General features: G+C 42.8%; 1 protein-coding gene across 2 annotated transcripts in view; it reads left to right on the top strand.

The window, feature by feature from the left end:
* The window catches only part of LOC121319586 (tubby-related protein 3-like), an 89,034-nt gene that overhangs the window by 7,626 nt on the left and 53,733 nt on the right, over positions 1-27,675 (top strand). For both annotated transcript variants that reach the window (XM_041257174.1, XM_041257172.1), the window contains exons 2-3: positions 5,988-6,035; positions 21,707-21,758. In XM_041257174.1, the coding sequence (XP_041113108.1) occupies positions 5,988-6,035; positions 21,707-21,758 (100 nt within the window). The remainder of the gene's footprint in view (positions 1-5,987; positions 6,036-21,706; positions 21,759-27,675) is intronic.

The following is a 27,675-nucleotide window of genomic DNA, read 5'->3' as shown; positions in this document are numbered from 1 at the left end:
CCCATTCGTACACCGCCTTATCTAGCAAAATTTTACAGTATATAAACGAATGCTGTTTACATTGAGACTACCAGGCTTAGTTAGTCTGGGGATTTTAAATACAGCTGTAATAAAGTGTTTTTAAATAGACAACAGTACTTTAACTTTGCCTGGCTATATACTTTGAAATACTTAATTCCCTCCTCTGATCGTGATACAGTACTTCTGTTGTGTGCGTTCTTTAAGTCTCACAAGTCACCATGAATATTTTGTTATTTTTCTGTCTGTAAAAAGCACTTGGAACCTATGGCCACTGCACCACGTGACATTATGTGACTATATGCTTACTACATCAGTGCAGAAAACTGTACCGTCTAAATCTGCACAAAAAATTATAGGTTATTATTTTTATTATTCATTAAAATATACTGCACATTGTTTGTTACAGGAACAAAGCACTCCATCATGACGTTGTGTTCAGTTCCATTGTAAAGACAGCATATTCATTTGATTCAGTGTCACAGAAGCCTCATAGTTACCATGGATTCAATCTGGTATAAAACAAAAAGAAAGAGTGAAGCATTATGGATGTTTTGTATAATTCCTTCCTCAGTATTGATTTGATTAGGCTAAAGCCCATGTTAAAAATATCAGCTCTATTGTACTTCACAAACATGAAAATAGTAATTAATAAACTCCTCCAGAAAAATGCTTATTTGTCACACAGTGATGGGGGAAACTTGTGTCCCCACAGTTGAAACTACCTTTGGGGAATGTAAACAAACTGCACTGTCATCAAGTACACAAGTAAACTGCATGGAACAATGTAGGACATCCCTGCTGAGGATGACAGAAATATATGAAGGCACATGTACAGTACATACTCTATTGCACTTGAAGTTAGAGAAGGTCCATCTGAATCAAAAAACGCATTGCCAGTTATACCTAACACCAGGCTGCAATGGTAGCCACATGCCTGGTTATTATGCATTCTGTGGGTGTGGCCTACATAGTAGAAGTACCTTTTCAATATAAACCTGGATTCTGTTACTGTATTTCTTTACTAAATAACATACCTTACACGTCTTGGTATCGACTTAATTGTAAAACACATGCTTAACGTAGTTGTTTAGTTTGTCACGACTTAATTGGCCCAATCAATAAATAAATCAAAAAATAAATAACATCAGTAAAAATTAAGGCACATTTGAGCAAGTAAATCTACAGCAATTTTTTCATGTGTACACAGTAGGTTGATTGATACAGAAGTTGTAATATATACAGTAAAGAGCTCTGAAGTTGTCTTTGTATGGTAGCGTGCTACAAGCGTTCTCCCACCTTCAAAACTCTACTGTGATATGGACAGTCATGCTTCTGTGATGGCTGGTGAATGTCATCTGCAAGCTCTACATGTCTCTAAAGGGTGCAGATCAGGGAAGCAAAACGCTAAGTGTCAGAGATTACCTGCATTTACATTTAAAACATTTTCAACCTGAAAAAAACTGAAATGAATTGCCTTATTTGCAAGGACAATTTAAGATATTTCAAGAACACAATTGTTTATATTTGACTTTAAAAACAAACAAACAAAAAAAAAAAAAAAAAAAAAAACACTTAAACATCAATGCAGTGAGCTGTTACATATAGGCCTGAAATATACAATGTAACGGGATGGAGGTTGGACGTGAGCAGGGATCAAGCATTTCACAAGAGAGCATCTGAAATAAACAATGTAACGGGGTGGAGGCTGGATGTGAGCAAGGACAAAGCATTTCACAAGAGAGCATATTAACCAAAGTACATGCTACCAAAGAGCCAGGATCCCTCATAAGGGTTTACCATACTAAAAGCCTGGCAAATTGTAATGAAGCACAGTAAAAGCATAGGTAAGCATTGCAAAGCCCAGATATGTATGGTATAGCATATACTGTAGCACATTGCAAAGTATGGTAAATGCAGAGTATAACCATGGGAAAAGTATGTGACAATGGCAAAATTATATGGTAACTGTGCAAATTTCCAGTGGTAAATTTTGTTATTTATTTAAAAAATAGAATAAATATACAGAGGGTGGAGGAAAGAACAAAGGAGAAGTTTTCTTTGATGTCCTTATCTCAGTAATGACACAGCAGTGCTCTGTTCATAGTAACATTGCAGGTGAACCACCTACCTGCTCTCTCTGGGCTTGCCTCCCTCTCCCTCACACTCTGTGTCTCTGGATGCTGCTTTGTGCTGGCGGGTTGTTCTGGAGGCTGCGTTGTGCTGTCAGGTTGTTCTGTAGTGAAGCTCTGCCACAATGGATACATTAAATAATGGCCAACAACCGGCCTACAGCCGATGGACTTACAGCAGGTACAGTAGTATGAGACATGGACATTTCACTGTAGGGATAGCGTATGTTTTGGGCTGCTTGATTTTTTTTTTTCACCAAAGGAAAACAGGTTAAGCCTGCTAAGAAACAGTAGGAATGGTTGGTGTTTAGTTTTATTAGAATACAGAAAGGTAGCTGTGTGTACTGTAGACACTAGACATAAAAAAATATGTTCTGCTTAATTTACATGGCTATCTTCTATCTGTTTCAGATCACTTTTGATATGCCCTGTATTGGCTTAATCTCATTCTACCTTTTATCTGATACATTTCCCTGTACAAGATTGGTGTCTTTATTTTAAGGTGTACTTTTAAAATAGTATGTTGCTTTTGTTTTGATTGCCAATATGTTGACGACAGTGTTTATTTAAATATTTGTTAAGGATTGCCTAGTGAGCTAGCTGTTGTTTAAAAGGTCAAACCATATGGTATACAGTATCAGGTTAATGTTCAAACTTGTGTCTTCTGATTTAGTTTTAATTTATATTCTTGTAATACTAACTTTTTCTTTATTTTTTTTTACTAACTTGTAAGTCACAACCCTTCAGGACTGAATAGTGTTTAAAGCATATTGTAGGGAAATGTTAGTTTGATTAAAAAGTAATGCTGTGAATTTTTTGTTCTGTGTTTAGCATTATTGCCAAAGCCGTGGCATCAAGCATATCGATACTGAATATTGACTTGTTACACTGTAGTTTAATATTTTATTTGAAGAGAAATGAATGCGCGGAGTGTGCACTGTGTTTTGTTCTGTACAGTAAATTCTGGTTCCAGTCTTGGCTACAGTTACTAATGGTGACCACCCTTTTCATGGGAATTCCTCCTTGGGGAACACTTCAGCTTAGAACAACCTTGTGATGAAACAGCTTTTTTCCATTGTAAATGCTCCGCCTAAAGGAATATGAATGCCGCTTAAACACATTTTTGGCACAGATAGAGATTCGTTACTAACTGATTAAAAACTGATACAGTACTGTTTTGTAAGCTGATAAGTCATCATCAAACTTAAATTCAAATGGTTTATTCAGTCTTTTCAAAACTGACTTGTCATCACGAGAGTAATCTAGAGCTGTTGTTAACGTGTGTAGGGATGCTGTGTAAATAACCGCTGTGTTCAAATTAATTCTCATATTCATAATTACCGCTGCTGCATTTTTACTGTATGTAAGGGTGCTTTGTTAATTTAGTTTGTCAGTTATTTTATTAATGTTAGTTTGTCAATTAGTTTATTAACATACACATTTTGCATGCAAGTGACATTTAATGTGTGATTTAGTATTCACACATTGTCAAACGGTTTCTGTTAACAGAAAAAAGAAAAACCAAAAAAACCATGCAGTGCATGAATGGCATCTCATGAATTTAAACAGTCTTCGAATTCCTGGCTAGTGAACAAACCTTCAAGCCTTCTAATACAGCCCTAGAACCCTGAAAATAATTTTGTTAGGGTTTTCTCTTAACCCTTTGCAGTCCTATGTTGGACTAGGTCCGGCATTACAATTTTCCCTTTCCAGTCCAATGTCAGACAGGGTCTGACATCAAAAAGACGTAAAGCACAGGTGGGGCTTGGCTGCAGATACAGTACTTGGTGCCCTTTTGTGATTCAGTGCCTTTTAAACCTGTTTTACATTTTAAAAAAATATTTCAAATGATGCGTGTGAAAATAAATTGGACCTGACGCGCCTGACAAGCACTGAATAAATGGACTGCAAAGGGTTAACACACATTTGTTTAGGCCAAGGGTGGTCTTTGTTCTAACCCTGCTCTAAATTGTTTAATTGAACACATTAAACCTCCATCTAGACCTTGAGTAGTTTAATTATCCAGGACCCTGATTGGACACCTGTAGTTTAGGCCTTTATGTTGCTGTCTTATTTACGGGTGACCCATGAATACTGGTAGCTCTATTAAAGTCTTAGCAATTAACGGCTTTGTAGTTTTTGTGTCTGTGATTTAAAAGGCGGAATGGTATATCGGGTCGTAAATACACAGAGCACAAAAACATACCGATCCACTCCTCTGATCTTGCGCTACACACCGATCCACCCCTCTGATCTCGCGCTACACACCGATCCACCCCTCTGATCTCGCGCTACACACCGATCTACCCCTCTGATCTACTGATTTACTGCAGCCTGGATCCATCACTGCATCACCAGCTGTATCCTGCCACCCCACTGGAATGATGCATTCTACAAACTTCTTATTATAATACTGCTTTTTAAAATTAATTTATTGTAATTCTACCATATTTGCTTTTATTTATTGTATTTATCACTTGCTGTGTAGTAAAACTGTAAGTAACCTTGGATAAAGGCTTTTGTGTGAATAAATAATAATAATAACAACAATTATAATGGTAATAATATGGAAATCCATTGTGAGCTTTCCATAGATTGAGATTCTATAGATTCCATAGATTGATTGAATTGCTTTTTTTCTGGTAAGCTGCAAGGTTATTGGTTGATGCAGTTTTGCTTGAGACTGAATTCTCACTGGTAGCACCTGCTCCAGTTGTCTAGGAATGGTTGTGCCTTTTTGGCACAGTGCGAGATTCACAGTTGGCAATTCACTTTTCAAGTCATTAATTCACAGGTCAATCACGGAGCAATGATTCACCCAGAAGCCTAACAAGCCTGTTGTATGGATGAGTTGACTAATTGATGAATTTATGGATGAATTAACAAATTTCTTGATTGATGGATGAATTGACAAATTAATTGATGAATTGTCTATTTATGCATTGATGGATGAATTGATTTAATAGTTTTTGCACAAATGGCGTACCATAAAAAGCTTCAAGCTGACTCATGAACAAAGGACACAACAGAGTTGCTCCTCACCGACTGGGTCAAGAGCATGAGATTATGTGTGCTACAGTACAGGACTAATAAGGACTAGTTATTGTATAGTTGTTCAGAACATACAGTGTGCTCCCCTTACTGTATTGTTTTAAATTTTGCATTTTAACAAAATAACCCATCTTAATCAATAAATCTACTCTCTCATCATACAAAGTAAAGTAGCCCCTCTGGACCATCACAGCATTTCGTGACCTGCATATTGTCTTGTGTCTTTACTTTAAAGTTACAATACAGTATTTAATGGAGCTGATGGAAGTATGACTTCAGTCTTCTCCTTTGTTGCCAATTGATGCCCTTTTTGTCTATTGCTGCATTGTAAATGTCCAATCACTCCCTTCTCAATAATTATCATGGTTTTACTCCTCCTCACTTAAAAGGTCGCTTTAAATTTTCCAAATATTGAATTTCTTACCTTTTTAATATTCTACTTCCCTGTTGTTGTTTACTTTAAGATCCAACCTTCTGAAAAGACTTCTCGAGGCTAATTTTATGTAACTGAGGTGGGGATGCATATTAGTAACGCACTGTGCAGTACTGTACAGTAGATGAAGCAAGGTGCACTGAAGCCTGTGCAACCCAGATAAGCTTTACCACCCCAATTTATTGGTAAGAAATAAAATATTTAGAAAATGTAATTAAATTACCCCTAACTGAAAGTGCTCCTTATACAACTCCACCACCACACCTAACCTGATTTCCTGTTTTTGTCTCCCTCCTCATTGTGCTCTGTCCCACTGTCTGTCTGTTTGTCTGCCTGCCTGGCTGGATATAAAGACCCTCCAGTTCTGCAAGTTTATCCTCTACCTCAACCTCAGCTGCAAGGTAAGCACACAGTAAATTTGCTGGCAGCCTGCTTGAGTTATCTTAAAGCACATACTCTATCCCCTTGGCTCTTAGCCTTGTACAGAAATGGTAAAATAAAAAAAAAAAAGCTGTGCTTAATTAAAACTGTATTTTCAGTTGTATAATTTATTTATAGAAGAATTGGCTTTTTTTTTGTCTTTGTACCCTAAAATAAAGTAAGCAGGAGCCAAGCAACGTTTTATCATAATATGATGGGGGACTGTGACAAAGTGGCTGAGTGGATGCAGGTGCAGGGGTGATGCAGTGCAGTAATGAAACAGACAGAAATTTAATCCGGTTTGGAAAAGGCTTCTTTTTATTTTTGTACCTAGGTCTGATAACCAGTAACAATAACAGTAAACAGTAACGGGTTTGCAGACCCAAACAATAATAATAAACCACACATGTCCATCCCACAGTTATACATACACGCTCACCAGTCCTGGGTGAGTGCTGTAGTGCTCGTGGTGGGTGATACAGTTTATTTTTGTGACAGTAGTGCAGTGCTGTTCCGGCTTTACTGCTGGCCCTTGGCGACAGCTCCGGAATCCTGTTAGCCTTCTAGTGTAGTGTTACAAACAAGACGATTACACACAGACAAACAAACAAAAAACACTCATGATACTGTTTCACAAAGTGCTATGGGGTCTCTCGCAGTTCTCCTCGGTTCTTTCCATGTAAACCAGTGCAAAGGAACAGATTACAATTCCTTGTCCCTTTTATGCTGTCACACATGACCCCTTGGTAAACGAGTGCAATCGCCTCTCCAATCTGCGGCTGCCATGTTGTTTCCCTTCCTGTTCAAAGTGTTATTGCAACGCAGTCTCACCACCTTCCTGGCTGGCCGAGTTCCCTTGAACCCTGGTAAAGAACTGTCAGGCCAGCCTGTACAAGGAACTGCTTAGCGCCCTCACAGGTTGGGAGGGGGATTTACAACCAAGAATCATTGTATTTCTGTCACAGGGACTTGTGATAAACTTGCACCTGCTGACAAATACATAAATGCTATTTGTTTTAAGGTCTTGGTTATCACTGATTGTTGTTTTTTTGTAAATGACGATTATTCGACTTATTTGACTATTTTTACCTCTGGCATTCTTACCTCGACTATTCTACTCTGCCAAATAAGTAGCAGTTTTACCCCTAATCTTATGGTAGATGCGCTCTAAAAACAGATCTAACAGCACTTGGGAGAACAACACCTTAGCCCTCAGTGTTGTGCTGTGCTGTGGTGTGCTGAAGGTTAATATAGTACATTATGTCCTGGTTATCCTCAGTAAACATGAGTGTTCTACTGTACTCTCTGGCAGTGTTTGATGGGATCTGCGTAGGAAAGTGACGTGCAGACCCTGCTGGCTGTTTGATACATGCCCCGCAGTACCACTGTCTTCAGCCTTCACTCGATAAGCTTCAAAGAACTCTGTCACACCAAAGGACTCCAAATTGTGCTGTAAGGGAGACTTCAAAACACAGCACGCTACAGTATTCTCTGTTGCTCAACTTTTCCTGCACTCCAGAGAAATTTGAACTCTTTAGACTGCTTGGATCAATCTCTATTAGATTTTCTTTTTTAAATGAGGTGGATGCAGTAGTGTCAATGATTACAGTTTAGAGCTACAGGGTAGGAAGTGATAAAACTCCACTTCAGTCTCACTTGGTGACTGTGCTAGTTAATGGTTTAGGGGTGTAATAATTAATTGTGTTTTTATTAATTACGATACTTTACGTTAGGGCTGCTACGATTAAATCAAAAGTTGATTTTTCGATCAGTTCCATTCCTTACTATATAAATCGATTATAAATATTGGATAATCAATTCAGTAATTACATTTTTGTAACGCGCATAGTTAAAAACATTATTGCACTGAACACCCTGCCTTGCTATTTACAGTATTTCTGCCACAGACAAGCAGTGGGCTTGCTTTTATCCTCCTGCTCGTGTAAACTAGCATCTGATTTGCTGGTCCCATCCTACCAGTGAATCAGTTTTGAAAATGCTTTGTAAGTACACCCCTCTGTGTATTCACTGTATTTAAAAAAAAAAAGAAAAGCGCGATGCTTGAATCCAGAGCAGGACGATAGGCTTGTATTCCTGGCAAACAGCCTGTTAATAAATTGTGCACTTTGAAGAAAACTGTATATAGTTTGCAGTTCTTTGGAGTTTCAGAAGGAACTGTTATATAATGAATAATAAATAAATAAATAAACCATCAGTGATGTTAAACGCAATTTTGGAGTAATGATCAGCTTGACCTATAGCAGGTATGCGTGTTGTGGTAAGTAAATCAGTTTATTTATTTATTATTATTATTGTTGTTTATTATTATGATGATGATTTATTATTATTATGATGATGATGATGTTTTATGCCGGGATTTCCGCATTTTGTTTCACAGATAATGAAGGTTAGGTGGTACAGTATTAACAAGATGCAATGCGTGATGCTACAGCTGTCACTGAGTAAAAAAAAAAAAAAGTTTTTCATTTTTATCTTATATAGATTTCTTTCCAAAGTACTGTCATTTGTTTGGAATAAATATTTTAGTAACACCCCTGTAGTATGTTAAACTTGCTTTAGTCTTGTTGAGAATGTTGTGTTTTTTCTGATGCTACCAAGGTATAATTACCCCTTGCATTCAGTTGTTGTGTACAAGCTTTTACTTAACAGCAATGATACCAAAAAATCACGCTGGGGGGAGAGGAATGGAGCGAAAATGTATGTGGGCGGTGGAGTCATCGATATTTATTCGAACAATTATATTTTATGTGCCCAATTAATCGATTGCTATTTCGAGGCTTAACTGACAGCCCTAGTCCCTGCTGACTTGCCACAAACAGTAATTTTCGACTGTCTCCCCCTGTCCTAATGGACCGAGGTTACTGTTTCGGTGCAGGCTACTTCTAGTCTTGTGTTTGTACTGACTAGAAGTTTAGCCAGTGGCTGACTTGCAGGTGAGCATCCCTGCTAACGTGCCACTAGCAGTAACTAGCGGGATCAAGGTTACTGTTTTAGTACAGAGTGTACCACGTCGGTATCAAGCAGTATTATTACCAAGTGTACATGTCAGTATCGAGTGCAAACGTGTCAGCACCGAGTGCACCATGTTAGCACAGAGTGCACGTTACTGTTTTCTGACACTGCTGTTGTGGACATTGCAGTATACCATGGCTGGATTCCATGCATGTGTCTCTTGCAAGGCCAAGCTGCCTGCAAAAGACGGGCATGACAAGTGCATTGTTTGCCTCGGTCTTGAGCATGCGCAGAGAGCTTTCACTAAGCGTACGCTTGAAAATAGAGTGGCACTTCATTCTAGGGACCGTTCCCTCACGCCTGCGCAGCGTTTGGCATCGCCTCACTGTCAATGAGGCTGGTCCCTCCTCTCATCGTTCTCTACCAAAGGAGTGTAAGCACAGAAAAAAGCCCAATCGAGAAACCATGCTCCTCTGCTACTTCCTCATCATCTTCCTCCATGTACAAACACACAAACACACAGAGCTCAGTACCAACCATCTACATTGGGTGGGTCTGAAAGTGAACTGGGTGCAGGGTGTGTGGCAGCCCCCATAGGAGGGTCACCACATCAATATTTTGGAACTGCAGGCAGTGTACCTGTCCTTGCAGGAATTTTTGGAGCAGTTTTGGTGGAGACACCTGCTTGTCCAACATAAATCACCAGGGTGGTCTGCGGGTCACCCAATCTCCACTGTGTGGCCCACAATCTTCTGCTGTGGGCACAAGTGCACCTCCTCTTGCCTGGATTGTGATGTCCTGTGTCCTGTACCAGTTCTAAATCTTTTTGGATAGGAAGTAAAGCTTCCGATATTTTGTGCCTCCCTGGTGAGTGATGTGTTTTATGCCGTGGTGTTGTCAGTGAGGACTAGTACCTCCCCTTATTTTAAGACTGGGTGAAGTGTTTCAGTGCCAAGAAGATTGCTAGAAACTCCAGATGGTTTAAGTGTAGGCATTTTTGTTTAGGTGATTAAGTGTGCTCCCCACCATAGCAGGTAGTTGTCCATATGCAGATGGAGTGTAGGAGGCCATGGAGATAGCGACAGTACCATGTTCATACAAGGTGAATGTCGCCACCATCTGGCTTCTGTTGCAATTCCCAGAGAAACCTCCATGCGGAATGAATCTGTAATTATACCAGGAAGGTAGGAGACACCTCTGTGTCTGTCTCGTGTACTTTTGCATCCCTTACCAAGAGACTGTTGCTGCCATGTTCCCTAGAAACTGCTGAAATAATTGAGCTGTTGGCCTGGTCCCTATTTTGAAGTGACCCGACTGGAAAGGATTGTGGCCACCTTCTCCTTCTGTGAGATGCACAGAGTGAGAGTGTATTGAACTGGGTCCCCAGGAAGACTAGAGACTGTACTAGGGAAAGAGCTGATTTTTTCCCTTTAGACCAATAGGCCCAGGTCCTGAAAGAGAGGAGTCTTGTCCCTGTCTACCAAGGATTTTTCCCTGGAGGGTGCCCACACAAACTAGCCCATACCTTGGAGATGTACTACTACTTCGGCCTCCAGACAGTCTCATGGGAGGAGAACCCCCTAAGAGGCTTTTTAATCCTTTGCATCATCATCCACCAGATCAGGCTCATCCACAGAGTAGTTCTACTGATCGTATGCATTCGTGGGTGTTGTTCTACCAAGGATTGCCACCGAGGCAACAGGCTTTGGAGGCCGAGCCTGTTTTAGGTCTTCAAATTCCCTTAGCCACTAGAAGTACTGATCCTTAGTCAGTGGAAGCATCATGACCTGAGCAGCGCAGGCTGGTCTCCATAGTGGTTGCCGCTGGTTTTGCAGGCGCATCTCTCTCTCCTTGCTGCCACAGGAATGTATACACTTACAAGACTTCTTCCTCAGGGGAGACATGCGCTATTCCTTAGGGCTGCTAGGCCTTTTTGTTGTCCTTGAGGAGAATGACGAGCAGGCTTTAACTGATCGCTGAGCTGGGGGCGATATAGCCCTTCACTTTTTTGTCGGTATGCCCAACATACCAACACACATTAAACACAGATCCCTACTACACAATGGTGAAAGTGGGAGACTACATTGTATAAACAGGGTGCATGGAGAAGAGAGACACACTAATAGGAAAAATGAAATCCAGAAAGAAATAACTAGAGGGAATAGGGAGAGAAAAATACACAAAAAAAAAACACAGGCATGCTAATGCCTATACCGATTCTTTTTTTTTTCCTTATCCAAGGGAGGCCTGCTATCACAAAGTTTGAGAACCCCTGTCCTACTGAGAATAATTAATGGATGTGTGTAAAAGGAATTACAGTACTATAATTGTTTTCTTACATAAATCGTGCTTGCATGTTAAAATAAGAGTCAGCATTTATTCCATATCACAGATAAAAGAAAAATACTCTTGCTCTTTTGTGGTAAACCTTGAATTACATTGACTGTATTTTCCAGGAAAACTTGACAACCAGGAAAAACCCTTGAGATCAACACTGATGTGTGTACTGAAGACAGCAGCAAACAAACTGCATGTCATTCATCAATAATGAATTACAGCAAGCTCTCTGTACAGAGACAGAATTAGAGGGGAGTGAAGCGTGAGTTTTTAATGTACACATCCTTACTGTGAAAACAAACAGCCAAATAAATAAAAAAATAAAACTGCTCTTTTGTGTAATGTCTGCCTGCACATTGCAAATTTGATGTGTTATGCATAATGGCATCTCTTACATGGGTTCTGTAATATATAAAAGTTCTCTCTTTGTTGAAAGTCTGTTTCAGTCACAACGGGGAAGACAGCAGCACACTGGGTTTATGCCAGAGAGCTGGCGCTAAGCTGACTACATAAATTACTGAGCAGGAAAAATGTAATTTTGTTGAACTAATATATACAGCACATGGTGTCAAATCTTTATAATTTAATTAATTCCTTTACCTGGAATAAATCCTGGAAAGACCATCTTGTGTGTACCAATGGCAGAAGCGATTCATTCATCAGTGCAGAATGACAAGCATGAATTCAGTGTACTGGGACAGAATTGTAGTTCTTGTAAGCCATAAGGGTGAAGCTTGAGTGTTTTTATGCTACCATTTAAGTGATTCCCTGTCATATCTATATGGTATGGAATATAACTTGGCCCCCGCATTCTGAATGTAGTACCACTTCCACTGAGCAGTCTAAATCCGCCAGAATTTTGATGATCATACTGTACTGCAGTATGTGTACATTTTTCCAAAGGTAATGCCTGACTAATACCACTACTGAGCCATCTCAGAGACGTTTAAAAAAGTATTTAAAATACCTATTCACACAGCGAAATTCTAAGTCTATGCCGGAGTAATACCGTCGTAACCCTTTCACACAGCCAAAGGGATCACGTGAGAACAACTTTCAAACATGTCAGTCAACAGATTGTTTTTATGGCAATGGCAATTTGCCCATAAATACCAGCATCACGCACTGTCCCTTCTATTTGTGAATTCACCTCCTCATCAGCCTGTAAATGAACAGTTCCTTAACTTATTCCAGACTCCAATTACTACCTCGTTCTTGATCAGCCATTACTTTGTTCTTGGATCAGCCATTGTATTTGAAAAAAAATGAAAGCATGTAACAAAAAATAGGTATATATGCAGTCACATGGGATGTTGACTTTCAATCCACGGCCACTATAGCGCTTCATTGCCGGCATAGCCTTTCACACAGGAGTTTAGCCGGTTTAGTGCCATCTCTGAACCACCTTGAGAGCCTTTATCTGTTCTCTAGGGTGATAAAATACTATATTGCATTATTTTTTGGGCTAGACATTAGTAAAGTAATGTTTTAGTCAGGATCTAATGAAGAAAATCTCCATCTATATTTGATAGCATTATTTTGCATGATTTTAGATTTAAAACGTAAAAAAAAAAATGGGTACATACAAACACCTTTTAAGTTAAATTCTTCATTAATTAAGTATAGACCTTTATGTGAATTGGTCTATTCGTGATCCAGCTGTGAGTGGTCTTTGTTGGAGCCGAGGTGGACAATTGGCGACGTTCTAGAATTTAAGTTTTATTTCCAGATCCTGTCAGCAGAGGTTATGTCATTGAACAAGAGGGGCCTGAAGTCTTGAAGGTGCCCTGGTCTACAGAAGCTGAGACAATGCAGTCAGTCTTCTATGACAAGCCTGACACCTCCAGTGCACCCAGATTTTCTCTTTTGAGATCCAGTCGTCCTGGGGTTGCCCGGCTACAGCTCTGGCTATGTAGGGTGCATGATGTGGAGAAGCTGGGCCTGGCCCAGTTTCCACCAGTGAAGGCTTCTATTGCGACGCTGGTACAGGCGCCTAATTTAGCACTTTTGTCCAAGGATGCTGTTTGCCCCAGTAAGCAGTGTCAGGTCTTGGAGCTGATCCTTAAGCGTGCCTATTTAGCAAGTGGATTCGCTGCACGGCTGGGCAACCTAACCTTTTCTTGCGGTCCCTCTTTGACAAACACATGCCATCACCACTACAGCTGGATGAGCTGCGCCTGGTTAATAATAACCTGCTTTGTCTGTCTAAACTAAACAAGCAGGTAGTTGGTAGAAACCAGGCTGCGCTGGTAGCATTATGCAGGCAACTTTAGCTTTCCCAGGCATGCGTGCCTGATGGGGACAAAATTCCGCTGTTGGATGCCCCTATTACACCGGGGCATACCTTTGGTCCCGCGGATGCTGCAGCACTCTCACCATGCATGGCAATCTACAAAGGTGCTTGTGGCAAGCTATAAAGGTGTGGAACCCCACTTGGCAATTTACCTTGCTTTTTCTGCAGAAGGCTCGAGGAAATCATGTGCTTGTCCATGCAGACAACGCAGCAGTGGTGGCTTATGTCAACCACAAAGACGGCCTCAGGGACTGTCTGGGGTGAAAAAACTGGGCAGCGGACCTTCTCTCAGGGAACGTCCCAGTGCCTCAGAGTGGAGGCGAACCCGAGATGATAGCCCCATTTTGGAGAGGTTCGGGAGAGATCTCTCTTGTCTCCCAGGAATCACCTCACCGTCCCCTCTGTCTCGCCATAATAGTAGGCGGGGATCCGCTGGTGGTAGATGCCTTGGCACACCAGTGGCCTAGGCAGCTTTTTTATATGCCTTCCCACCGCTCACCTTGCTCCCGTTGTGTACGGAGAAAATCAAGCAGGATCGGGCCAAGGTGCTCCTAGTAGCCCCTTTTTGGCATAGGAGATTCTGGTTTTCAACCATGATGCAGCTCCAGAGTGGCCAGCCGCAGAGACTGCCCAAGTGCTGCGACCTGTTCAGTCAGGCACGGGAGACTTATGGCACACTGACCCATCGAGCCTGTAGCTGTGGGTCTGGCCCCTGAATGACTGCATTGAGCCATCTGGGTCTGTCCAATAGGGTTATTGACACCTTACAAAATGCCAGCCCAGCGTCTACATGGTCCCAGTATCCACAGACATTTGTAGAGTTTTTTGAGAGGTTATAGTAATAAAATAATGACTTGGATCACATTTTTCAGGAGTTTTGTGATAAAACGAATGATCGGGAGAGGATTTATCAGTATGCACTCTATAAAGAGGCATGTGAAAAATACAGCAAACAAGGAGTGGGGCTTGACTGGAGATGCAGTACTGAGTGTACTTTGTGATTTTCAATGCCTTTTAAACCTGATTTACTCTGAAAAAAAAATATTTTAAACAGTGCGTGTGAAAATAAATTTGACCTGATGCGCTTGACAACCGCTGAACAAATGGACAGTCTCCCCAGAGCTCCGTGTCCTGGTGGGGCAATTTTTGGTGGCTTTAGACGTCTATGAAGGACATTGTAACTGGCTGGAGGTTAAACGTGGTGCTTATTGCACTCTTTAAGCCTCAATTTGAGCCCATGCATTCAACAGAGGCCAGGACAAGGGTTAGGCACCATACCAATTCTGCCTTTTGCCGAACACTATCTCGGCATTCCATTCCAGGCTTCTTTACACCTCCTTCCACTCTGACTGGGAGCTACAGCTCCATATGCTTCCAGGGTGCATCTGTCAAGGACATTTGCAATGCAGCAGTGTGGGCTACTCCCCATGCCTTTTAATAGGTTCTACAGACTTGGTTTTGGAACTGGAGCATTAAGGGTGGCTTCTGGGTCTTAACTTTACAGCACAGGCACAGAGGCGAGTTTCTCCCTCAGTTTTTTAGCCCTAGTTACTTGTTACTGGGGTTCCGTATGGTAACACACAAGGCAGCCTCAATTTAGCATTGCGTCCATACAGTAATGGTTATGTAACAGGGAGAGATCTGTGCTGACTCTGCTGGCGTGTTCACGGGCTGCAGGAAGAGGGCGGCAGTCGCCCAACAACCGCCTGTGAGTCATGGCAGTGACACGGGGAGGTGGGAAAGTGTGAGTGTGGACTTTCCCCCTCTCTGAATGGCCGAGAGGCGGGTCTTGGGTGATTGTCGGTCCTATAAAATAACGCTCTGTTGTTTCCTCAGGTCTGCCCACTTAGACGCGCTAAGGGTGCGGACGCTTGGATTCGGGACCGGGAATCAGCGAGACAGAGAGAGAGAGCGGGGAACCCTTGGGCAGACCCCGGCGTATTGTAAAAGAGCAGGCTAGATAGCCGACAGAGTAGGACGGTGATCCGGGTCGTGCGGGTAGCGGCGACCGGGATAACGCTGCCGAGTGCAGCACCTTTTATTTGTAGTTTTATTACTGTTTTATTTTCCCTTGTTGTTTTCGCCTTCTGTTTTCATTATTATTTCTTTGAGCACCTGCGAGTGCGTTTGCGGTTCGTGTACCAGCTGTGGTATTTCCGTGGTGCTGTCTATCATCGTTGATAGGCAGCCCACGGTCAACAGTGCCCTCTGCCGGAGAGAAAGAAAAAAAAAATAACTTGTCTAAAATAAAACTGGGCACCTGTGTGGTGTTTCCCGAATACACCTGTCTGTCTCCTGGTCAGTGAATTACCCACACCCCTTTCACACGTGGTGTCAGAAGTGGGATTCACTGGCACTGCCCCAAGCAGTGCAGCTAGAGAAGGAGCAGACTAGCGATGGATGCGACTCAGTTTGCCGCAATGATGGACCTCCTGCGCCAGACGCTCACCGCGGCAGTACAGGGGGCGGCTAGACCCGCAGCTCCAGACCACTCCATCCAGAGACCCACCAAAATGACGGCCGAGGATCGACCGGACGCCTACTTGGAGGTGTTCGAGGCTATGGCGATCTCGGCCGGATGGCCCCAAGCCCAGTGGGCTAGCTATGTGTTGCCCCAACTCACTGGGGAGGCTCAAGCAGCTGCGAGGACGCTGTCCCCGGAGCACATGTTGGATTACCCTCGGCTGAAGGCAGCCATCCTAAATCGTGTGGGGGCCACACCGGAGGGCTACCGGAAGAAATTCCGGGAGGAGCAGTTTGCGGCCGGGGAACACCCACGAGCCATCGCCCACCGGCTGAAGGATTACGCCCTGGGTTGGTTGAATCCTGACCTAAACACCAAAGCCAGGGTGGTGGAAATGATCGTGGTGGAGCGCTTCCTGGAGTGTCTAGCCTCGGGACCTCGGCTGTGGGTCCAGCGGCAGGCGCCGGACACGCTGGACCGGGCGGTCGAACTGGCCGAGCAGTACCAGGCAGCGGAGCCAACGCCTGCGAAACTGCCCGGGAGGAGTGTGGCTGCTGGATCGTCCCCTCAACTGGCCCCGGAAAGGGCGAAGGGACTGGGGGGAAGGGGTAGTCCAGGATTTGGTCGGGGGGTGTCGGCGGGAGCTCCCGGCCCGGGTACTGGGGCAGGGTGGGGATACCCACGGGCTGCTGCAGTGTCGGACCGGGGTCTCGCGCGGACGCCTTATCGGCGGGCCCCTTTTATGGCTCCAGTGTTTTCCCCTCTTTCCAAAACTTCGGGGAGAGAAACCAGCCCACCGAGGTGTTGGACGTGCAGGGAGGTGGGCCACCTCTCCCGGGACTGCCCCGTGATGGAGTGTGACCTCAGCCGACCAGGTAAGCACGTTCAATTACCTCAGTCGCTTCAGCACACGGGTTTTGTTATTCCTGTGACAGTGGATGGTACAAAAACCCAGGCTCTCCTGGATTCAGGGTGTGGTCAGTCTCTAGTACAGGAGAGCCTAGTCTCACCGGGGCATAAACGTATATTGGGACGGGTGCATATTAAATGTATTCATGGGGATGTCCGCTCCTATCCCAAGATAAATGTGTGTATGACTATTGGCCAGCAGGTGACGCAGGTGCAGGTAGGATTATGTCCTCGATTGCCGGTACCAGTAGTTCTGGGGCGGGACTGTGAGCAGTTTAAAGATTGGTTGGCTGCTCTGACAGCCCCGTCTTCTTTATTGGCTAAGAAAGAGGAAGTAATTGGAGAGATTTTTCCCTTTCGCGATCCAGAATGGTTTTGCCATAGATTTAAACCCCGTAAAACTAAACGGGAGCGTCGGATCGCTAAGAATGAGGGCTGGCAATGGAGGGAGTCGGAGAAGTTTCAGGTGGGGGCGGTTGGTGAAGAGTCCGGGGGGGAGGTCGCGGAGCCAGCGCAGGGGTCTGGCTCGGCTGCCTCTGCTCGGGACCGACCTGACCCCGAGTTGGAAGCCATGGGAGCTGATTTCTTAGCTCGCTCCCGTGACTTCCGACTCGAGCAAGGGCGTGACGACGTGCTGGGCAGGCTCTTTGACCAAGCAGCGGTGGTTAATGGTCGGGTGGTCGAGCCCAGACGCGCCGCCACGTACCCCCACTTTGAAATTGATCGAGACCTACTGTACCGTGTTGATAAATTACCCCAGACCGGTGAAGTGCGTCATCAGTTGCTCATTCCTCAGCCCTTTAAGGAGGATTTGTTGCAGCTGGCTCACGCTATTCCCCTGTCTGGTCATTTGGGAAGGGATAAAACTAAAGCAAGGCTTGTGTCACGGTTCTTCTGGCTGGGGCTGGATGGCGATGTTAAGCGGTTTTGTGAGCGTTGTGGGGAATGTCAGAAGGCCAGCCCTAGAGCCGTTCCACGAGCCCCTCTGGTGCCTTTGCCCCTAGTGGAAGCTCCGTTTGAGCGTATTGGGATGGACATAGTTGGGCCACTAGAAAGGAGTGCGGCAGGATACACCCACCTACTTGTCATTCTGGATTACGCTACGCGTTATCCAGAGGCAATTCCCCTCCGATCTATGTCCGCTAAGTCTGTTGCCAACGAGCTTGTGAAGGTTTTCTCCCGGGTGGGGATTCCCAAAGAGATACTAACCGATCAAGGCACCAATTTTATGTCCCGGCTAATCCGCGGAACATGTAAGCTTTTGGGAATTAAGACCATTAGGACCTCTGTGTTTCATCCTCAGACAGACGGTTTGGTGGAACGCTTTAATAAGACCCTTAAGAACATGTTGCGCAGATTTATTCGTAGTGATGTGCGTTACTGGGACCAGCTGATTCCTCCCCTTCTCTTTGCGATCAGAGAGGTTCCCCAGGCTTCCACGGGGTTTTCACCATTCGAGCTGCTGTATGGGCGGAGACCCCGGGGCGTGCTCGATCTGGTCAGAGAGATGTGGGAGGAGCAGCAGGACAATTCGACCAATACAGTCCGGTATGTGTTGGACCTGCGCAAACGTCTTGAGTCTGTTGGGAAATGGGCGCATGACAATTTGCAGCAGGCGCAGCACAGACAGGAGACACAATATAACCGAGGAGCCCGGTTGCGCACATTTCAGCCGGGGGATAAGGTACTTCTTTTATTACCCAGCTCTGAGTCGAAACTCTTGGCTAAGTGGCAAGGACCCTTTGAGGTTACACGCCAGGTTGGGAAGGTGGACTATGAGATCTGCCAGCCGGAGCGACGGACAGAGAAACACATTTACCATATCAATCTTTTAAAGCCTTGGTTACAGCCAGAGGCGTTGTTAGTGGCGCATGCAGATGACGTCACGGACCTGGGACCTGATCTTTCTGTGTTGGCAAGAAAAGGATCGGTACAGATTGCTGAGAATCTGACACCAACGCAGAAATGTCAGGCTCGCGGTCTGGTGGCGGAGTTTCCTGACGTGTTCTCTTCAGTCCCGGGGCAGACTCGAGTAGCCCATCATCACATTGATATTGAGCCGGGGGCGCTAGTTCGCCAGAGGCCGTACCGTATACCTGAGCGTAAAAGACAGGTAATAAAAGCGGAAATTGACGAAATGCTGAGACTGGGGGTAATAGAAGAGTCCCAAAGTGACTGGAACAGTCCGATCGTTTTAGTCGATAAGCCAGACGGGTCAACTCGATTTTGCATTGATTTCAGACGAATCAATGAGAAATCGAAATTTGACGCTTATCCGATGCCCCGAGTAGATGAGTTGCTGGAGCGTCTAGGCACGGCTCATTTTATGACGACACTGGATTTAACGAAGGGGTACTGGCAGATACCCCTGACTCCGGAATCTAGAGAGAGGACGGCGTTTTCGACTCCCTTCGGGTTGTACCAATTCAGGACCATGCCCTTTGGGTTGCACGGAGCCCCCGCCACTTTCCAGCGGATGATGGATCGCATCTTGCGGCCCCATCAGCAGTACGCCGCTGCTTACATAGATGACGTGGTTATCCACAGTGAGGATTGGCCGAGTCATCTGTGTAAGGTAGCGGCGGTGCTGCAATCCTTGCGGGAGGCGGGGCTCACTGCTAACCCAAAGAAGTGTGCCATTGGGAAGAGTGAGTCGGAGTATTTGGGGTATCGAGTAGGGGGCGGCCAGATCAGACCGCTAGTTGCTAAGGTGAAAGCCTTGGCTGACTGGCCGGTTCCTACAACCAAAACCCAGGTGCGCTCTTTCTTGGGACTAGCGGGCTATTATAGAAAGTTCATCCCGAGTTTCGCTACGCTCGCTGCTCCCTTGACAGACCTCACCCGGAAGGCTGCCCCAAATACGGTTCAGTGGACGGAGTCGTGCCAGAGGGCCTTTCTCGCCTTGAAGCGGAGGCTGTGTAGTAAGCCAGTACTATGCAGCCCGGATTTTGGTAAGAGGTTCACCCTGCAGACGGATGCGTCAGAGACAGGTCTCGGGGCAGTGTTGTCGCAGGAGGTTCGGGGAAGCGAGCACCCAGTCCTGTATATCAGCAGGAAGCTCCTTCCCCGCGAGAAAAATTATAGCACCATCGAGAAGGAGTGTCTCGCGGTAAAATGGGCAGTCGAGTCACTCCGGTACTACCTCCTGGGGCGACACTTCACCCTGGTTACAGATCATGCCCCCTTAGCATGGCTTCACCGGATGAAAGATAGCAATGCCAGAATCACACGGTGGTACTTGGCCTTGCAGCCCTATGCCTTCAGGGTAGTCCACCGAGCAGGAAAGCTGCATCAAAACGCAGACTTTTTCTCTCGGGAAGGCATGGGGGTGTAAGATTTTCGAATGAACCGGTGGTGTCATTCTGAGGGGAAGGATATGTAACAGGGAGAGATCTGTGCTGACTCTGCTGGCGTGTTCACGGGCTGCAGGAAGAGGGCGGCAGTCGCCCAACAACCGCCTGTGAGTCATGGCAGTGACACGGGGAGGTGGGAAAGTGTGAGTGTGGACTTTCCCCCTCTCTGAATGGCCGAGAGGCGGGTCTTGGGTGATTGTCGGTCCTATAAAATAACGCTCTGTTGTTTCCTCAGGTCTGCCCACTTAGACGCGCTAAGGGTGCGGACGCTTGGATTCGGGACCGGGAATCAGCGAGACAGAGAGAGAGAGCGGGGAACCCTTGGGCAGACCCCGGCGTATTGTAAAAGAGCAGGCTAGATAGCCGACAGAGTAGGACGGTGATCCGGGTCGTGCGGGTAGCGGCGACCGGGATAACGCTGCCGAGTGCAGCACCTTTTATTTGTAGTTTTATTACTGTTTTATTTTCCCTTGTTGTTTTCGCCTTCTGTTTTCATTATTATTTCTTTGAGCACCTGCGAGTGCGTTTGCGGTTCGTGTACCAGCTGTGGTATTTCCGTGGTGCTGTCTATCATCGTTGATAGGCAGCCCACGGTCAACAGTGCCCTCTGCCGGAGAGAAAGAAAAAAATAACTTGTCTAAAATAAAACTGGGCACCTGTGTGGTGTTTCCCGAATACACCTGTCTGTCTCCTGGTCAGTGAATTACCCACACCCCTTTCACAGGTTACATTACCTACTTGAAAGGGAACATTAGGTTATTATCATAACCCTGGTTCCCTGAAATATAAATGTAACCATTAGCCTTCAAGGTCTCTGCGTCCATGATTGCAACAGGCTTGAAGGAAAAATGATTTGTGCGTGCAGTTCATTTATGTCCTTGAGGGCAGGGCATGACTTGGTCACAGGATCTGTGAACATCTTTGTTATATCTTATTCAGGTTTCGAGTCTTTAGGAGGTAAATACCCATTTGGTAATGGTTATATTTCTATTTCAGGCAACCAGAGTTATGACCTAACGTTTTGTGATAAAGAACAGTACGCATCAGGTGAAACTATGGAAAAATTATAATAAACCTCAATTAATTGTATTTTATAGAAAGTCACATAGGAGCTAGAAAGAAAGTATATGTTTGCTGTTATCTCTATAACATATTTTGTTATTAAAGGAAACCAGTGAATTAGAAAAGTTACTTATGAAACATTTGCAGTTTGTCCTTCCAACCCTAGAATTGTTTTTTTGGTAAAGCTGGGTTGAGAGCAGTACAGCAGACTTTGAGTGAGTTGAGGACTTCTCATTGATCTTTTTCTATTTTTCCTTGCAGTGTTCTTGATGATGAAAATTCCAGCATCCGACAGCAGAAACTGGATAAGCAGGTGAGAAACTGTACATACAGAAATACACAGATCATCACATTTCTGGGGAGTGTTTTTTGTTGTGGTAGCAATAACTGTGCAGTACAGTTCAGTATCTGCTTTTGATACATCAAATGAAAAAGAAAATTGACCTTCAACCGTGTACTGCAGTTCTATTTCAGATAAGAAAAGTGTAGGAAAGGCTTGAGGAATCTTGATGTCCTATTAGTATTTTTTTTATTATTATTATTATTATTATTATTATTATTATTATTATTATTATTATTATTATTATTATTTTATTTCTTAGCAAACGCAAACGCCCTTATCTAGGGTGACTTACAGTTGTTACACGTTATAACAATACATTGCATTAAAAAATGTCACATTACAGGTTATCACATTACAGAATGTCACACAGATAAGAGCAGATATGAAAGTACAATAAAAAAGTAAGAGCAAAATAAGGTATATAGTAACTTAAAAATAAGAGCGAATTCGACTAAGTGCAGTTAAACCTTATAGTAACTATTTGCTTATATGAATAAAGTCCAGTAAGAACACACAGTAAGTATGATAAATGGGTGAGAATGATTTCAAATAAGAATAATTACAGAAAACGTAAGTACAGATACCTATAAGAGTAAAGTCAAATACAAGATATAGTAAGTAGTTATAGGTAGAAGCAGTAGTTGAATGTGGTAAGGTATGAATCAGTTCAGTGCACCAGTACAAGATGATGCAAGTACTGGTACAAGTGGGTGCCATATAGTCCAGCATGATCGAGAGTTTACAGTTTACAGTGCTATTCCAGGTTAGTGCTGGCCCTTGGCAACAGCTCCGGAATCGTGTTTAGCCGTCTAGTAATGTACAGCACAAGACAATTAACCCTTTGCGGTCCTATGTCGAACCAGGTCCAACATTACAATTTTCGCTTTCCAGTCCAAAAAGACATAAAGCACAGTCTCTAGTTGTTTTTTCTCCGATAAGAGCCGAATGAAGCCAAAAAAAAAAGAAAGGGCTTATATGATAGCGCCATGCACCACAGAGATAACACGGACATATTCAAAGGAGATAGCTTCTTCTGCATTTGGTGCTCAAAGAATATCAGACATTTGCAGAGCATTTATAGTAATAAAATAATGGCTTGGATTGCATTATTGAGAAGTTTGGTGATAAAACAAGTGATCAGGAGAGGATTTATCAGTATGCACGTCTATAAAGGGGTTTGTGAAAAATACAGTGAACAAGGAGTGGGGCTTGGCTGGAGATACAATATATAATATTTTAAACGGCGCGTGTGAAAATAAATTGGACCTGACGTGCCTGACAAGCGCTGAATAAATAGACTGCTAGGGGTTAAAGACAAACAAAAAACCTGCAAACATTTTTATCTCACAGGGTCTGTCACAGTCGTTACAGTTCAAGTGCTTTAACCACGCGAAGGAACAGATTACGATTCTCCATCCTCTTTTATGCTATCACACATAAGAACATAAGAACATAAGAAAGTTTACAAACGAGAGGAGGCCATTCGGCCCATCTTGCTCGTTTGGTTGTTAGTAGCTTATTGATCCCAAAATCTCATCAAGCAGCTTCTTGAAGGATCCCAGGGTGTCAGCTTCAACAACATTACTGGGGAGTTGATTCCAGACCCTCACAATTCTCTGTGTAAAAAAGTGTCTCCTATTTTATGTTCTGAATGCCCCTTTTTCTAAACTCCATTTGTGACCCCTGGTCCTTGTTTCTTTTTTCAGGCTGAAAAAGTCCCTTGGGTCGACACTGTCAATACCTTTTAGAATTTTGAATGCTTGAATTAGGTCGCCACGTAGTCTTCTTTGTTCAAGACTGAACAGATTCAATTCTTTTAGCCTGTCTGCATATGACATGCCTTTTAAGCCCGGAATAATTCTGGTCGCTCTTCTTTGCACTCTTTCTAGAGCAGCAATATCTTTTTTATAGCGAGGTGACCAGAACTGCACACAATATTCAAGATGAGGTCTTACTAGTGCATTGTACAGTTTTAACATTACTTCCCTTGATTTAAATTCAACACTTTTCACAATGTATCCGAGCATCTTGTTGGCCTTTTTTATCGCTTCCCCACATTGTCTAGATGAAGACATTTCTGAGTCAACAAAAACTCCTAGGTCTTTTTCATAGATTCCTTCTCCAATTTCAATATCTCCCATATGATATTTATAATGTACATTTTTATTTCCTGCGTGCAGTACCTTACACTTTTCTCTATTAAATGTCATTTGCCATGTGTCTGCCCAGTTCTGAATCTTGTCTAGATCATTTTGAATGACCTTTGCTGCTGCAACAGTGTTTGCCACTCCTCCTACTTTTGTGTCGTCTGCAAATTTAACAAGTTTGCTTACTATACCAGAATCTAAATCATTAATGTAGATTAGGAATAGCAGAGGACCTAATACTGATCCCTGTGGTACTCCGCTGGTTACCACACTCCATTCTGAGGTTTTTCCTCTAATCAGTACTTTCTGTTTTCTACATGTTAACCACTCCCTAATCCATGTACATGTGTTTCCTTGAATCCCAACTGCGTTCAGTTTGAGAATTAATCTTTTGTGCGGGACTTTGTCAAAAGCTTTCTGGAAATCTAAATAAACCATGTCATATGCTTTGCAATTATCCATTATCGATGTTGCATCCTCAAAAAAATCAAGCAAGTTAGTTAGGCACGATCTCCCTTTCCTAAAACCATGTTGACTGTCTCCCAGTACCCTGTTACCATATAGGTAATTTTCCATTTTGGATCTTATTATAGTTTCCATAAGTTTGCATATAATAGAAGTCAGGCTTACTGGTCTGTAGTTACCTGGTTCAGTTTTGTTTCCCTTTTTGTGGATCGGTATTACTTTTGCAATTTTCCAGTCTGTCGGTACCACCCCTGTGTCAAGAGACTGCTGCATGATCTTGGTTAGCGGTTTGTAAATTACTTCTTTCATTTCTTTGAGTACTACTGGGAGGATCTCATCCGGCCCAGGGGATTTGTTTATTTTAAGAGCTCCTAGTCCCTTTAACACTTCTGCCTTAGTTATGCTAAAGTTATTTAAAACTGGATAGGAACTGGATGACATGTGGGGCATGTTGTCAGTATCTTCCTTTGTAAAAACTTGTGAAAAGTAATCATTTAACATATTTGCTATTTTTTTTTCTTCCTCTACGATTTTGCCATTTGTATCTCTTAAACATTTAATCTCCTCTTTGAATGTTCTCTTGCTGTTGTAATATTGGAAAAACATTTTGGAATTGGTTTTAGCTCCCTTAGCAATGTTTATTTCTATTTCTCTCTTGGCCTTTCTAACTTCCTTTTTGACTTGCGTTTGCAGTTCTGTGTACTCTTTCTGCATACTTTCTTTTTGGTCCTTTTTTAATGCTCTGTAAAGTGCCTTTTTTCGCTGAATATTTTTTTTAATTGATCTATTAAACCATTTTGGCAATTTAGTTTTACATTTAGATTTGTCTACTTTAGGGATATAATTGTTTTGCGCCTCTAGTACTACATTTTTGAAGAACAACCATCCTTCTTCTGTGGGTGTTTTCTCTATTTTACTCCAATCTACTTCTGTTAGTCTCTGTTTCATACCTTCATAGTTTGCTTTTCTAAAATTGTAAACCTTAGCTTTAGTCTTTACTTTTGGGGATTTAAAAAACACTTCAAATGAGACCATGTTGTGGTCTGAGTTTGCCAGTGGTTCTCTGACCTCTGTTTTAGTTATTCTATCTTCGTTATTTGAAAAGACTAAATCAAGGCATGCCTCCCCTCTAGTGGGTGCCTTCACAAATTGTGTTAGGAAGCAGTCATTTGTCATTTCCACCATTTCTATTTCATCCTTCGCGCTACCCACCGGGTTTTCCCATTTTATTTGGGGGAAGTTGAAATCCCCCATTAGTATGGCTTCTCCTTTGCTACACACATTTCTAATGTCATTGTATAACAGATTATTGTGCTCACCGTCTGAATCTGGCGGTCTATAGCATGCTCCTATTATTATGCCTTTTGAATTTTTGTCTGTTATTCTGACCCATATTGATTCGGTTTTATTTTCTTTGTCCAGGTTTAACACCTGGGCTTCAAGACTGTTTCTTATATATAGCGCTACCCCTCCTCCTCTTCTGTCCTGCCTGTCTTTCCTATACAGTGTATACCCACAAATATTATATTCGTCCCCATCACTCTCAGATAACCACGTTTCTGTAACACCTATCACATCATAGTTACCTGTTAGTGCAGTAGCTTCAAGTTCTAGAATTTTGTTTCTGATACTTCTAGCATTTAGATAAATACATTTAATGGTTGTCTTACCTGAGTTGTTGTTCTTGTTTTGATGCGGTCTCCCTTCTGTTTTTTTGTTGATTTCTCCCCCCTTCCTTTCTAGTTTAAATGCTTCCGAACCTGCTCGAGGATCTTTTCTCTGAGTAGACTAGTTCCCTTGTTATTTAAATGCAGTCCATCCCGTCTATACAGATAGTCCTCGTTGTAGAATGTGGTCCAATGATCAAGATAGGTGAAGCCTTCCCGTGTGCACCACGTCTTCAGCCATTCGTTTTGATTAATTAAGCCATTCGTTTTGATTAATTAAGCCATGTCTCCTTGGTAAACGAGTGCAACCACCTATCCAATCTGCGGCTGCCACGTCGTATCCCTTCTGGGTCAATGCGTTATTGCAACGGAGTCTCGCCCCCTTCCAGGCTGGCTGACTTCCCTTGAACCCTGGGAAAGAACTGTCAGACCAGCCTGTCCATGGAACTCTGTTCTCGCTGCTTAGTGCCTTCACAGGTTGGGAGGGAGATTTACAACTAAGAATCATTGTATTTCTGTCACAGTTGCTGAGGAAGAAGCGACAGGAACATGCCAGAGTAGAGATGCAGTACAATTTCATTAAAGTTCCAGCTGTACAAATACATTCATTTTGTTTTGTTAATCGGAACCATACACATATTTTACAAGTGTACCACTGCGTTGCACTGACAAGTTGCAGTACTGTCATTCAAAGTAAGTCATTCAAAGTACTGTACTCCATTCAAACAAAATATCTTCTACATCGTGCCATTAACACATTCCTCCTTTATCAGCTCGTTTTTCCTTTTGCCATATTTAAGTTTGTCTTCGACTTTAAAGTTTCGACTCTAGTCATGTACTGTTTTTTCAGCATAGTGATTGCCAAGCATTTTGGCAAATTCTGTAGAGCACAGCACACAGTCACGCAAAAGAATGAAGAAGTACAGTTAACATATTTTATTGACTGGTGAAATACAATTGCTGAAGTACAGTCGCAAATAAAAATATTTATGGCAGTTAAAAAAAATTGAAAAAACACAAAGAAAGTGATTTATATAATTTCTCATTGTTCTATTGAAAGATATCAATTAAAGTAGTGATTCAGCTTTATAATAAAACAAAAAATGATTACATAACATGCATAAAATGAAAAATTATTTCATACTTTGACAAAAGTATTTGCACAATCAACATAGTTTGTATGAAACCCATTTGTTGCAAATTATTGACAATTATGATTGAAAACCAACACCTGATGATAATTATAGAATGAATAAATACATAATCATGTATCATGCTGAAAAATAAATTAGAAATGTGTGATTCAAAAAAGCAATTTCAAAATGGTAGGGATATAACTAAATGAAAATGTTTACTCAGGCCCCATCTGTGCACACTGAGAACAGTTTTTTCCTCCATACATCCCCTAATCCCGATATGTCAAACAGGTTGACTGCTTTTCGTCTAGTTGATTAAGACCAAAGAAGTCTGAGGAAAATTCCCCTTTGTTTGAAACACTCACATATTTCTAACCTATTTCCTGCTGTGTTTTAAATATGTCTTCTGCTACATCAAAAAGCATTCCCCACTGGATTTCAGTTTATCTTGCAATGAGGAATTCTGCAGTGG

Source organism: Polyodon spathula, chromosome 8 (genome assembly GCF_017654505.1).
Source record: "Polyodon spathula isolate WHYD16114869_AA chromosome 8, ASM1765450v1, whole genome shotgun sequence".
Lineage (NCBI taxonomy): Eukaryota > Metazoa > Chordata > Actinopteri > Acipenseriformes > Polyodontidae > Polyodon > Polyodon spathula.
The sequence above is the reverse complement of the archived record's forward strand: the minus strand, read 5'-3'. Positions and strand labels throughout refer to the sequence as shown.